Source organism: Phaenicophaeus curvirostris, chromosome 1 (genome assembly GCF_032191515.1).
Source record: "Phaenicophaeus curvirostris isolate KB17595 chromosome 1, BPBGC_Pcur_1.0, whole genome shotgun sequence".
In the NCBI taxonomy this organism is placed as follows: Eukaryota; Metazoa; Chordata; class Aves; order Cuculiformes; family Cuculidae; genus Phaenicophaeus; species Phaenicophaeus curvirostris.
In genome coordinates this window covers 112,742,391-112,757,830 of record NC_091392.1, presented here as the reverse complement: position 1 = coordinate 112,757,830, position 15,440 = coordinate 112,742,391, and the positions used below count along the sequence as shown (strand labels likewise).

At 39.4% G+C, this 15,440-nt stretch overlaps 1 protein-coding gene across 3 annotated transcripts in view; it reads right to left on the bottom strand.

Annotated features, from left to right (window-relative positions):
• The window catches only part of ITSN1 (intersectin 1), a 133,444-nt gene that overhangs the window by 23,143 nt on the left and 94,861 nt on the right, over positions 1 to 15,440 (bottom strand). For all 3 annotated transcript variants that reach the window (XM_069871605.1, XM_069871614.1, XM_069871624.1), the window contains 3 exons: positions 13,432 to 13,477; positions 8,645 to 8,766; positions 5,217 to 5,334 (listed from right to left, as the gene is read on the bottom strand). In XM_069871605.1, the coding sequence (XP_069727706.1) occupies positions 5,217 to 5,334; positions 8,645 to 8,766; positions 13,432 to 13,477 (286 nt within the window). The remainder of the gene's footprint in view (positions 1 to 5,216; positions 5,335 to 8,644; positions 8,767 to 13,431; positions 13,478 to 15,440) is intronic.

Below are 15,440 nucleotides of genomic sequence, written 5' to 3'. Positions count from 1 at the left end.
TTGCAGTACAGTTCCAAAGCACTGTGCTGATCTGAAGTCATCCTGCCCCTCTCTCCTCTACTGGTGCTCAGCTTAGCCCTCAACAAATTAGTCCAAGGTGATTAAAAAAACCCACTAAGTTTCCTAGCAGCATTGCTCTCTGCATCAGCTTACTGAGGGGTCAGGATCACATTAGGAAGAACAGAGCACAGCAGGACAAACTGAGAACAGTGCAACCTGTCTGAAACTGCACCCAAAATATTTTGTTTGGAAGTGCTGAAAAGAGGAGTGAAAAAATAGAAAATTTTATTAAAAAGTCGAAATCCTTCAAGGATCTCAGCTTTCTATTGGTAGTTCCCTTCGCTTTATATATATATGTATATTTTTTTCCCCAAAAAAAGCATCAAATTTGTTGTACATATATAAAAATGTACATTCTGCATCCTTTCCATCGTGTTCTGAAAAGTAACTCATCCAACAGAACTTGCCAATGGACAGAAAAGTCTGGGAAACTGAGTTCCACTACCTATGAAGCCTGAAAAAGGCACTTTCCAAGTTACAACGCAGCTCTTTAATTCAACAGAACGTCAATGGTGCTATCCTTGTACAACTACTGTGACATTAGGAACACAAAGGTCTTGGAAAGGACAAGAAAAATATAAAGCATCCCAGGCCATTTAGGCTGCCCTTCTTGCACCGCAGGACTGCTTCCAGCAGCCTATTTTCTATTCCCTTGCTGTGAAACCTCATCAAATCTGACTGGTTCTCAGAATACAGCAACTTCTGTTCAACGATAATAGAGCAGTTTTCCTAATGCTCTGAAGCAGCAGGACTGTTTATTTAATATAAAAATTCCCTTTATTTCTCTGATGTTTTCTCTATGCCAACTCACAGGGCTTCTGCTATTTTGCTTTGAGACACAAGATTTCTATCTAATTAGCCTTGCTGACAGGTTCTCTCCATTATATTAATCCTAACATTTTCTTTTATTTTCATTCTTGTACTCAGCTAGCAACTTCTTTAAATTCGTTAAATAGCTCCTCTTTTTTTTGAATTTGTATTTCAGAAATTATTCATCTCCCTTTAGTTAATACATCGTGTCTCATCAAAGATCATAATCAAATGAACTCCAGACTTAACAGGAATCTATGTCGCAGTATTTAGCTTTGTTACTTGCAAAAGGGAAAAAAGAAAAAGAAAAAAAAATTTAAAAGGGGCACTAACTGCCATTTGTCACACCTAACACATCAACTAACCAAAGTGTGCATTTCCCTAGCATCCTGGAGATAAACCAGTATTTCCAAAGGAATGTATATTATGGTGTATTCCTGTTTTAGGTAGTTCTGCGCTTACTGAAGTTCAAATCACAGAATCACAGAATCACAGAATAACCAGGTTGGAAGAGACCCACCGGATCATCGAGTCCAACCGTTCCCATCAAACACTAAACCATATCCCTCAGCACCTCATCCACCCGTGCCTTAAACACCTCCAGGGAAAGTGACTCAACCACCTCCTCCCTGGGCAGCCTGTTCCAGTGCCTAATGACCCTTTCTGTAAAGAATTTTTTCCTAACGTCCAGCCTAAACCTCCCCTGACGGAGCTTGAGGCCATTCCCTCTTGTCCTGTCCCCTGGCACTTGGGAGAAGAGGCCAGCACCCTCCTCTCTACAACCTCCTTTCAGGTAGTTGTAGAGAGCAATGAGGTCTCCCCTCAGCCTCCTCTTCTCCAGGCTAAACAACCCCAGCTCTCTCAGCCGTTCCTCATAAGGCCTGTTCTCCAGCCCCTTCACCAGCTTTGTTGCTCTTCTCTGGACTCGCTCCAGAGCCTCAACATCCTTCTTGTGGTGAGGGGCCCAGAACTGAACACAGGATTCGAGGAGCGGTCTCACCAGTGCCGAGTACAGAGGGAGGATAACCTCCCTGGACCTGCTGGTCACGCCGTTTCTGATACAAGCCAAGATGCCATTGGCCTTCTTGGCCACCTGGGCACACTGCTGGCTCATATTCAGTCGGCTGTCAACCAACACACCCAGGTCCCTCTCCTCCAGGCAGCTTTCTAGACAGACTTCTCCTAGTCTGTAGCACTGCATAGGGTTGTTGTGCCCCAAGTGCAGGACCCGGCATTTGGCCTTGTTAAACCTCATGCCATTGGACTCAGCCCAGCGGTCCAGCCTGTTCAGATCCCTTTGCAGAGCCTCCCTACCCTCCAGCAGATCCACACTTCCACCCAGCTTAGTGTTGTCCGCAAACTTGCTAAGGGTGCACTCGATGCCTTCATCCAGGTCATTGATGAAGACATTGAACAGGGCTGGACCCAGCACTGAGCGCTGGGGAACCCCACTTGTCACTGGCCTCCAGCTGGACTTCACACCATTTCCCACCACTCTCTGGGCCCGGCCATCCAACCAGTTTTCCACCCAGGAGAGTGTGCGCCTGTCCAGCCCAGAGGCTGACAGTTTCTCAAGCAGAACGCTGTGAGAAACTGTGTCAAAGGCTTTGCTGAAGTCCAGGAAGACCACATCCACAGCCTTTCCCTCATCCAGCAGCCGAGTCACTTTGTCATAGAAATCTGTGAACACCACCAATGTTCACGTTTCACTCTGAAGACCCGTGAATGTGTTCCACACCATTCTTTTTTACAGGTTGCAGGTTAGTAATAACAAACATTAAGAATGATGAAAAGATTAAGTTAGACCACATCAGAATACAACACTTACACTAGCAGATTTTAACCCATCTAGAGTTAATTTCTTTCAATTATCTATTCAGATAATTCTCTTCTACTTCAAAGAACTTAAAGAAATTTGGTGCTGTCCAGCAGTATCATCATAATATCTAAATAGTCCAATGGGAACGCCAATGTCATCTTAAACTTGGGAGAGGTACTTCAAGGGAATTCTTGAAGAGACAGGAACTGAACCTGAAGCAGTGACCGCATCTTGATCTCATTTACACTTGGTCACAAAGCTTGGAATACACCTTAGTCCTATACAGGAAGCTCTTACAGTACTCTCAGCAAGGAAGTTCTTCACTTATGTTAAACTCTATAAGCCACTGCTACCTACAGAAGCAAGCTATAGCCTACCTTCTCTGAGCTCCAGGGCTTTTCAGCTATTTGCTTACTTTTAGGAAAAATAGCCTGTTGATTAATACTAGTTCTACTGCAATAACAGAGGAGATCCAGGTTCTCATACAACACTCATGATCTGCACAATCAATGCTGGTTTTTTTAAACAAGCAGCAAGGTTGAAACATTTCTCTCTCTTCCTGTACTGTGCAACTCCTTATGCTTGACTAACTCCAAGGAGCAGTAACAGTTCTTTTCATTTCTCAACACTAGGAAGGACAAGTTCATGACACAAGTTTATAAGGGAACAAGTTTATAAGGGAACAAGTTTATAAGGGAACAAGTTTATAAGGGAACAAGTTTATAAGGGAACAAGCTATAAGGGAACAAGCTATAAGGGAACAAGCTATAAGGGAACAAGCTATAAGGGAACAAGCTATAAGGGAACAAGCTATAAGGGAACAAGCTATAAGGGAATGCATACAAAGAGTCAAAATTAAAGAAAACCTCAAAGTATAAAGCGAAAACGTCCATGCAACAGAATTTAAAAGAAAAAAAAAGTTGCAAAAGTCATGCAGTTTGCATTACAGTAAGGTAGATGGAGAGCACACATGTAAAAACAGAATGATGAAAGAAACAGAGGATTTGATGATACTACTTTCTGATGGATCTCCTACCTTCAAAACCCAGACAGTAATGGCAAACGCTCAGACCCTTCATAATGTACCACCAAGGGCATCATTCAACCCTTGTAGATAGTTTTCTTCAGGCTTTCCATGTCTTTTGCTACATTAAGCCTCCCCACTAACATACTTCTGCTATGAAGATGCTTCTCAAGCATTAACCTCTTAAGCTCTTACATTAACCACAGTTAGCAAGGCCATCTATGATAAAGGAAAGACAAGATTCTTCTTCTCATCCTCCAAATGCAAGGTCTATAACAAAATTGAATTTGATAAAACTGAATGGTTTTAAGATTTGGATGTTCTGTAAGCAATGAAAAAAGTGCTAAAAAGTTTATTCTGTCAAAGTTTTATTAGAATGCATGGGAAGTCCTAGACTGTCAAACCTGAAATAATAATTAAAAAAAAAAAAACTTGGCATATTGCCTTGTAAAAGTACGTGTCGCAATGCCGAGACTCATAAGTCTTCACAGAAGTCTGATTTTCTGCATCTTTATAACTGCCATGAAAAGAGCCAGTTAGCACCATTTGTAAAATCTGCCTACGTGAAAGTATAGTATAGTATAGTATTCTAGTTCCACAAACTGCATGCTAATCCTTCATACATATTTAAAGGACAAAATTATGCTCACTAACATTTTTCATTTAGAAACCTCTATTGCATTTTACTGCTAGAGAGGCAAAAAATGGCCTGGGGAAGTAGCAAGCTCTTGTCCCCTGTCACCTCCACCAAAATCCAGACAGATGACAGACAACCGCATCAAGTCTTTTGGGTGGCTTATGGAAGAAAATATACCAATTTTTCATGTTTTTGATGGATAAGAATCCTCTTCAATTATCACTACATCAACTCACAAGTCCGAAATGGTTCATGACTGAAACAGTCACAAGGAATGAAATATTGTTCTCAGTCTTCTGCCTGGCTTTGTATCTTGCAGTAGACTGACAAGACTGTGACATTGCCCATTGTAAAGTTGTACAAATAGCTTTAAAAATATAATGCTGTACTGCTCTTATATTCTTTTGTAAACCTTAAAATAAGTAGCTATACAGGACAAAAAGCTACCTCCTCATTTGAGTGTTTTTGCCATAATTCACCTTATGAAAAATAAAAGTTTCTTTATGAGAGGTGCTCCAATTGCTAAGCCTGTGGACCATCCTGAACCTTTAAAAACTCCTTTACTACACTTAGTGCAAACAAATACGACTGACAATCTGAATGTTTTGCTCTAAGATGTAATCTCACAGGTAGCTTTTCACCACTCAGCAATTCATACCTAAGGTATTACTACCATAAATATACAGACCAACTGTATGTTTTTTCTCATCTAAAAGGAAAAAAAATTAGAACGAAAAATTTAACCAAAGTGACTAGGGTAACACACACTAAATATCCTAATGAACATCCATAAACATTTTCAGAAGTCCTATTGTAAATCAGACACGCTACAATAGCAACTCTGTTAATGCAACTGCATTGCTTACCTGAAGGTAATGCTGTTGATTTAGGTAGCTCGGTTGGTGTAGTTTTACTGGTACCAGGGCTCAAAAGTTTTACATAATTAGCAGGGAACCATCCTATCTGCCGTTTTTTCCCTCGTGCCTAGTAAAAAAACAATTCTTTTAAGAGGATTAAGCACATCAGTAGATCTGTAGACAAGGTAATTTAGCTGACATTTTAATTATTTGCAGTCACACTCTTTTAGAATAAGAAAAAACCCCACATTTTATAAGGAAAAAAGTCAGCTATTTTTGTGGCAATAGTTAATTAATATGACACATTCATTATGTGAAGTAAGCTTTTAAAATACCCAAACAGTAGTTTAGACTATCTAAACAGTAGTTATTTACTACTAATTTGAGTGATTATTCACTTAAGTGTTCCTACTTTGTATGCTTTATAATTAATAGAACAGCCCCAATTCTTCTGAAAGAGTTCTCCTGTTTCTACCATAAATCTAGAATATTAGGCTAGCTATTGTGCTAATAAGTGGCAGCATTAAATTTTTTTTTTCATTATGCAAAGAACCGCATTTAACTAGATATCTAGATTACAATAGTGCATGTAGATATTTAGTATCCCATTTACCCCTGTTCTTTTAAAGAAACAGTACCCAAACTTTTTAATAGTCTCTCCTGCTCAAGCAACAGACAGAGGATAAACATACATCATGTGAATCAAGTGCTAGAATAACAGCAATATACCAAGGCAAGAAAAAAAATTAGTAAAGCTTGGATTCAAATACAATTCCAGTACCTGCAAGGGCTACAAGAAAGCAGGGGAGAGACTGTTCACAAAGGCTTGTAGTGATAGGACTAAGGTCAGTGAGTATAAACTGGAGACAGGCAGATTTAGACTAAACGTAAGGAGGAATTTCTTCATGATAAGAGTGTTGAGTCACAGGTTGCCCAGGGAAGCTGTGGCTGCCCCATCCCTGGAGGTGTTCAAGGCCAGGTTGGATGGGACCTTGAGCAGCCTGGGCTGGTGGGAGGTGTCCCTGTCCATGGCAAGGGGGTTGGAAATGGATGATCTTTAAGGTCCCTTTCCAACTCAAACTATTCTATGATTCTACGAAAATCACAAAATCACATTCCAGTCAAACAAAAATCAAGCTTCGGCATCTACAAATACATATGGATAGACACTGTCCAAATTATCCCAATTAACAGATGTTAAGGTTTTGGAAAGTACACTAGATGTTCTCATGCCTGGTTAATTGGAGAACATCAGTCCAAAAACATGCTCCACATGTATTAGTGTGCACGTACCCCACGTGTGCCAAGAGCGTGGCCAATTACCATACACCTGGCCTACAGGGGTGCTCTGCAGCTTGTAACGCAGCTCCAGTGAGTCGCTGTCAGAGATGGGATATGGGGCCAGATGAACTGCAGGTCCAATCCAGTGTGACAAAGCTTGTGTCACCAAAGCAAGATAGGAATTTGACAGAAACTACATTCTGTAATTATTCCAACTGCATTTTTCATTGCAATTAAAATCAGAAGAATTCTTAAGATAAGAAAAGTTATTCTAAAACTTCAAATCAATTCTCTGTTTCTAAACCTGTTACATCTGTTAGGAATTACTTGAGCTCTTATCTTTTTGTGTTGCTAGGAAAAAAGTAATCTAAAACAGATTATTTAACTACTTCAATTCTCTCTCTCTTTCTTTACTGAAGAAGAAAGCACTTGATCCAAAGTGTAGCTGGATAATTTTTAAGATATTCTGTAAGATTGAATTAAACCCACAATGCAGTGTTTAACATATTTGGCCTATTTTACCCTCACCCTGACACCTAAGACAAGTATCATCAACATTTATTTGAGACTGAAACAGAACTGTACATACACTTCTAAAGAATCTGCCACTTGGAAATTAAATGCATAAAGAAAAGTTAATATTGGTGCCCTTATCCAAATGGTGCCATCATTTCACTAAATTGGAGGGGCATTGCTGCATTATTTTCAATCAATTCCTCACCCCGTTTCACCGAACTGCTGCATTAGCCTTTGTGTTCACATAGCAAAGAAGCAAGAACTAGTATTACAGCGTTGGAATAGGAGAATGAAAAGAAGAGGTAGGGGATTGCTAATGGAGGAAAAAACAACCTGTAAGACCTTATGTAAGACAGTAAGGCACCCAAAGCTACACATGAGTATTTGCAGGATCAAACATTAGAAGAACCTCAAGTTAACTACTGCATGGTAGTGACAACTCTTGCCCAGTGAAGCATATTTAATGTGAGATTCTTTAAAGCTACAAGTTAACAACAACATAAAAGTTAGTGAGAACGAAAACCAAAGCAATCCTGGAAGATGATTTCCCCACAAAAGATGGGAAAATGTCACCAGGAAAGTAAAAAAGGGCAGACAGTAAAAAATATTTTGGTTAGTTTCAGATTCTGTACTGCAAAAATAAATCAATTGCACTCTTCCATGTAATATTCCCTCTTTAAAAAAAAAAATACCAAAGAAAGTCTCATTTCAACTTTGCCATTGAAAGTCAAAGTTTTCAAATTGCCAAGTTCTACTCTTAAAAAAACCAAACTGGCTAAAATATTTTGTTATCTATTAACTTCCAATACAACTGTAAAGCCCTCCTCTACCTGATGCCTGCAGCAGACACCACTCTCTTCACTCTCCTACATATTAAATTGAGCTGTTGCTGAAAGTGGGCCATTAGACCGGTATTCTACACTGTTGCATTCATCAAGCAACCTGAAAAAGTGGTGGCCATCTTAGAAAAAACGCTGCTATAAAGTAATTATCAATCTTTCAAAAAAGGGATAGATAAACTTTTGGCTGAAGCGGTTCAGAAAGCTTTGTAGGAGGACAGTCAGGAGTGCACACTCCTGTATTCCCTGCCTTTAAAATACCCTTGTTTAAATTCTGCTTTTACAGCGCGCAAATCCAAATGCCAGTGATACGCACACTCACTGCTGGAATGGACATGCAAGTAGACCCTGTCACTTAATCTAGCAGGTCCCAAACACTCCTGTTGCACGGCTGGCTTTCCCCACCACCTCATATAACTGCCTTTCGGCTCTCACAAAGACAACTGCACGCAAGACTGGGAGGGTTCAAAAGCAGCCAGAACAACATGCCCTAAAATCTACTCCTTTCCTATATCTGAAGGGCTCCAGGAAAATGTACAAACGAGTGGACTGCAGGCTGAGTCTGACCCTGAGATGGGTATCCTTGACTTACAATGAGGCACAATGGCTTCCTCCTGCTGTCCTCTAAACCCATTTAAAGTTCAAGGAATCAGAATGTATGTCTAGTTTTGTAAAGGCATTTCATTTTAAATGCTTAATTGCAGAACATTTTCAAAAGTATTTATCATCAATGCATTCATCATTTTTAATTTTTCACATGGAATTTTATTAAAAAAAAAACAACCAAACCCAATAACTAACTTGGAGCTCTCCTTCCCACCAGCCACCTGGATTCTTCTTTCTGATAAGAATCAGCTGACCAGGAGCAAGAGTAAGCTGTTCTGGACCCGTTGCTGTGTAAGAGGCAATAACTTGGGCAATTTCTGTTGAAAATGGGGGGGAAAAAAAAGTTAATTTGGAAAAACCTGAACACACCCCACACAACATTAACTCTGCTATTATCACTGGCACAGTAATCCATTTTGTATTTTTTTCCGTAAAATTGTTACGCATTTATGTAGTTCTATGAAAACATATGGTTGTTATAAAACAGATCAGAAGTTCATAGCACTACAGGAACAAAACAGATATGCAGAAGCTCTACAGGTGAGATATAAAAATATTTGAAATAGAGAAGAATAATGGTCATCATCAGAGCTATATGGCTCTTAAAATCACGTCATAGTACTGTTCTCCAATAAATACATTTTTCTAGCATTGGTTTGGACTAAGCTCTCTAAAAAGAGGCAATACATGTTGATGACAACACAAGGAAGAAGTTGCAGTAACAGAGGTGCAAACTAACGAAGACCAGCAGAAAATATTAATCACTAAACAAAAAAATGTTTTGAAAATGTAAAAAAAACCCAGAAACCCAGGATTTATTTTTAAAATCGTTATTCCAGGAAAATTAATACAAAACCAGTAATTTATTTGATCCCCTACTAGCATGAATCTGACACAGAGTAATAACCACCACGAGCTCACAATTATCTCTCACTTACAGTAGCCGAAGGAGACAATGCAGTTCACTCCAATTTACAGCCATTGTGGAAAGACAAATAATAACTTAAGTTACCACAAAACTGGGCAGCGTTAACCCATTTTTTGAACCAACTTGAATGGACAGAGGCTTATAAGTGACTGTGGGTATCTGATGTCCTACTGATAGCTTTTAAGTCAGGTTTAACAGGTCATCCAACCATGTTTAGGGCGATGGAGAACACGTTTTGTTGTATGATAACTGGGAACCGTTCGTAAACAATAGATAGTAGACTTGGGAACTTCTTGGCTTTCAATAAGCAAAAACATTTAGGCTGCTACGTTGATGCAGTCCTTTGTCATGAGTTACAGGAACCAGTGGGGAATTTATTTTTAGTCTTCATTTAGATGTAAGTGGTCTCAGACAGCCAAAGCAGAACAAAAGTAGTGTGGTTACTGCTGAAAACTCCACTTTAAGATCCCAGTACATAGTCATTTATCACTTAAGTAGTGATAGGGAGTGGGTGGGTTGTTTTATTTTTGGGGGGGGGGGAGGGGAAAGAGGAGCTGGGAAATTCGTTTTTTGTTTTTATGAACAACTTTTACTGGAATGGTAAATTCTGCCCCTGTGTTTAAGATAAAAGAGGTTTTTATTTGGCAATACATCAGTTATAATCGGGAACCACCAAACTGCTGATGTGGGTACTGAAGTCTGACTGGCTATGGTTGTGGCCTAAGGCTATCCTAGAACAAGCCCACAGCAGAGCTAGTTGTACAAGATCACAGAAATATGCCTCAAGTGCATCAGTGCAAAAGACAGGCAGCTTAATTTAAAAGCTCAGCAATTATCTGATCACAGATCAATCTGCTTGATATTTCAGCTTTTATTTGAAAATATTTATTAAAAAACATCAGTATCAGTTAATTTCACTTATGATTACTGCTCATCTATCTTTTCAATCTAGTCTATCCTAAAAAAACAGCATTGGAAAACTAAGCAGAAAAAGGTCACACCTGCCATTAGTTTGTCCCTTTATAAAGCAGGAGAAAGCAATGTGACAGTGAGTGTGAGGTGGATTAGCAGTCAACACAGCAACAGCAGCACAAGGGAAAGTGGCTGAAGGGAGTGAGTACACAGAAGTGGTCTCCAGTTTTCTCATGGGCAGCTCTACCAAGAAAGCCAGGCACCGTCCTACTTGGCCATGTCAGCAAGCGCCAAACTTCCTGTGGCCAAGAGAAACAGCAAAGGCCCTCAGCAACAACACATCACCCACAGGCTGGGAAAGGAGGGGGAGTCGGCTGGTAGGGCAGAGAAAGGGAGCAAGCACTGAAAAGTCAGTTGTAGGCAGAGGAAACCACAAAGCCAATTCCCTTGAAACAGAGGGAGGTTTTGTTGCATGAAAGAAACAACAAAGTGATTTGAGGACCTCCAGGAAAAAGATCAGATTGCTTTGTTTACTTTAAATTTTGAGAAAAAGGATGATTTGAAAAATTAAAAATGGTCAGAGAAGCATTCAAGGTGTAAATGAACAATATAGAGGATATGAAGAAGCAGAGAGATGAGAAGCAATCTGAGGTCACTGAACGATAACACATGCAGAACTGACTGCAGCCTAACTCCCCCATGATACCTCAGAAAGGAGAGGCAGGCACACAGAGGTGGAACAAAACAGGTGATAAAAAAATCTGAGAGTTAGAAAGATACTTTAAACCTGGATCTAGAACTTCGACAGAACATAAAATGTGAAAGCAGAAGATGAAAGTTTGTAAGTAAAATCCAGAAGGTGATGATACGAGAGCAGAATGGTTTACATAGAGAAAAGCCAGTACTAACACAGTCTGTTCTGTACAAAGGCAAAGCAAGCAAGCTGTGTGGCAGGAAACATGGCTATACTGCTAGGAAGTTTGCAAGCTCCTTGCATTTGCAGGTTTTTCACCAGAATCCCATTAGTTCCTCCACTCTAGGGCCATTCAGGAGGCAAAACACAAGCAAGCAAATTAACTGGGGGAGTTTGTCAAGATTTATTTATTTATTTTCAAAACAGACAAAACCCTCTCTCACTACCATGGCAATTATAATAGTTGGTATATCATACTGAAAGAGCAAAAATATTATCCCTTGCATCTCCCTCAGAACAAGAAATTCCTCATTTTTATCTACTAAGAGGTAATTTACAAGGCTCCAAGTTTCAGATATCCCCTTTCGCCAACAAGCGGCATAAATAATTTTTACCGTGGACTGTATGTTAAATAAGTTACAATATGAATTACAAGCTTAACATTTCAGCGTTTGCACATCATTGAGAAGCAGAAAGTTTGAGAAAACAACTCACTGAAACAGGTAAAAACCAGAAATAGCTTCCCTTGCAGGAAGGGCTTTTTAATTTTGATTTATTTAAGTACTGAATTACTGAGAAGACAACCAGTTTAATTACAGTTCAGGCCAAAAAAATATGGCCTCTACTAAAACAGGTACATTTGGAAGAAAAACATATATGACTTCTCACAGATACAACTGTCCTCATGCTGCTGCTTAAATTCACAGAGAGCAGTTTATTTTTCCTTGCCCTTCAACACATGCTGTTACCAACTCCTGCCCACTCATACAGCTGTTTCTAGAATAACAGGAAATTTCACCTCATTCATTAGCATTTGACTTATATTGGCTGAGCACTCCTAGCTCATTTATAGCAAAACTATCCATGAATATCCTTGCTGAAAAACAGGAAAGAATGTTCCCAAACTGTTCTTAAACTCCAAAAGATTCCAAATTCAGCTTTTGTCAACATCCCCCCAGTCTCCACTGAAAGTTTGAATCCAGGAGACCAGCAATTATAAGGCTGGTCCTCTAGGCTGAAGTCTTGCCATCCACCACTCTCCCCTGCATGGAAAAACCAGCTGGCCCCATCAGCAGCTTCTTGCTATTCCTACCCAGTATAGCTTCCAGAGGTTTTCCAGATCTCTATCCTTGTCTGCCTCTCTTGAATTTTATATCTATTAACATAACGACTTCAATCATGCAAATGAAAGCTAGAAAGGCCAATAGCAGTTTTACTTCCAAGCCCTTTTTACCACAGATGGATCAGCAAGATTTGACAAGAGCAGCCCATTACTCGTATGTCAAGGCAAAATACGCCAAATGAAGCTGGAGCTACTGCAATCTATTCTCCCCTCCTCTTCTTACAAAGTCAACCAGTTCAGGGAAACACAGCAAAAACCTCCTTCCCACAAAAAAAAAATGCGTGTATGCTTGTGTGTTTGAATGGAAATAAGGCAAGATTCAGTAGATCACATCTTTGAACCACTTCATGGTGCAATTAAACAAGCCTCAGAGAAAGGGACTGCATAGGAGCACCCCACGTTTAGTTTGGCTCAGCTCAAAGCAAGTCATATCTTTGGTATGAAAGCAAATAAATACACTGAAGGAAAGAGATCCCTTCTGGAAAGTTTACGAATGCCTGCCAGTGGCAGAGAATTCACTTTTCTAATGATCTTTGGAAATACAACGGCTGTTTGGAAGGACAGTCCCCACAGCCCCAAGAGCCAGGGGACCTCCTTCTAGCCAAAAAGTAACCTGCAACATGATCTTCTGCAATATGAGGAAACTTTACAGGCCACACACTACACAGTGTGAATACAAAGTACGTGCTCTTGAAAACAAGAAGCAAGTGCACGAGCGCACAGACTTGACGTATACCATATTGTGGAGCTTTTTGGGCAAGATGCTGTAAAACCATCGGACAAGAAAGGGCACTTCCATTTTCAGAGTGACTGGCAAACCTGGGTGTTCTGTAGATTTCCACTGTTCTGTTCAGCAATCTATCACGAAGTTTACATCTATTTTTGAGCAAGCAGATTTTTATTCTCTTGCTACATACTACTACATGCTACACAGAATAAATACCTTTATGCATTATTTCATTACAGATAAAAGTTTTCATCAGTGCAAATTGCTACAAAATTACCAAGAGTAAACAATTTATTTTCATGGAAAAGATGTAGTTGCCATTGACCTTCAGTAATTAAGAACATATATATATAAGGTGCTGTCACAATACATGACTCACCAGGTTTCTTCCCTAAGCTTCCCGTTTTTCCAGCTGCTCCAGAAGCCTTGAAATAGAAAGTAAGATGTAGTTTAGCACTCATTTATTTCTCCAGTACATGAAATTGATTGTGCTTCACTTCAACATACTAAACATACTAAGTAAAAAACTCACAGGAAGATTCTATTCTTACAGAAACCCTTAACATTTTAGACAACAATTAATATATAGGAATAAATACTAAGCAGTGTATGGAAGTGGACGATTACCTACATAAATGCGTAGACTTCTTTACTTAATTTTCCTTCCTTCTGTGGTCTGCAAATACCAATGCAACTCCAAATCACAAAGCATTTCAATTGTAAATCTGTGTATCCACAGAACATAATTTCTGTCACACTGAGTTAAAAAACAATAGTTCAAAACTCTAAAAATAGCTGGACTGCAAATATGCCTAAAAAACTAACTGGACACAATTAATTCAATACTGTCCATATTATGGTTCTAAAATTTCTCATATGGCTTATTACCATAGTCAGTGTACTCCCTGCATCTTTAAGGTGAGCTATCAGAACTTTATAGGTGGTGTGTGTTGCAGTAGTAAAAGGCCGACCACCACTTTTTTGGTCAAGTGAGACCACAGGACACTAAATAGCAAGGGGGCATCTATCTGTAGGTATTTCCTCTGAACCTAGATGGTATTTATCCCTTATTTCACCCCATCTTCACCTAAGCCAAGATATTTGCAAGAAAAGCCTTTGAACAGCCACAAGAAATCCAGCAAATAATGAAATTAGTTCTGTTCAGTTATGTACAGGAAGACAGCAATAGTGAAAAGCAAAGTTCAACATGAAAAGCTTTCATAATTAATGAAATCAAAGTTGTCTTCCTGGAAAAAAAAAAAATCTTTTCCCTTGAGGCCACTTGTTATTTTGGAAGTTATATTTATTTCATTTTAGCAGACTCACAGGTCAAGAGATATACATGCAATTAGACTATTCAAAACTGTGTGTGGTCTCAACTCTGCCCCTTGCACACCTCTCTCAGTCACCTTCCAGTCCTTTCAGTCACCACCCCTGTATAGGACACCTTCCCCTTGCCCCCTAAATAATTACTTCTGTTTCTTCTCAGTACATTGCCCGCCTTATCCTCTGTAATAAAAAGGTTTGATATGGATAACAGCAGCATAACAAATCTAAACTGCACTCTGGTCAGAAGTGTTGAATAACCATAAATATCTTCTTGCTTTCATGCATGGCTCACAATACATCCACCTCCCCTTGACTTCTCCTTTAGAATCCTCCTTACAAACTTGGAGTCTACACCAAACAAAGGTTTTCACCGAATCCTAATTCCTCTGGGGAAAAGAACAGTCTCATCCTCAATGTTCTCCATACCAACTTGATGCTTTGAAAACATGGGGATTCTGGCAGAAATTAATATAAGGAGTAAACAAAAAAACGTGTATTGGTTTTGAATGCCTCTACAAAATAATGAGATCAATCTTCAATCTGTCCTGAGGTTACATGCCTGCTCTAAGACATGCACATTTTTAATATCATTCAGAAGAGCTACTAAAGAAAGCCTGATTTTTTCAGACTGAACTATAGCACCCCACAATGCTGTATCAGTCAAGCCAGCCCCATCTAATAACAGCAGAAAACCCAGCAGAGTCAGCGTTGCCTACCTCATGAGCTGTAACTGGTTTTGGAAGGTAAAAGTGAGGATGGGAAGAACTATTTTAATTTTTTTTTTTTTCAGATTGACACCAAAGTACCTTACATACATCTAGTACATCAGGCTCCTCCTTGACATTTTGCAACCTAAATTTTGGGAAGGATTACAGGAAGTGGATGCTTGGATACCGCTGTCTCAGTGCTACTTTATTGTCATTGTAAAAGACTGAATATAGTTACTTTCTATAATGCCAGCAAATCATCTTTTTTGATTCTCTGAATCCTTGGTTAAAAAAGCAGAATAAATACGTAGAAGAGTAGTGCATTTAAGATGGGCCTGACTTCTGGATCACT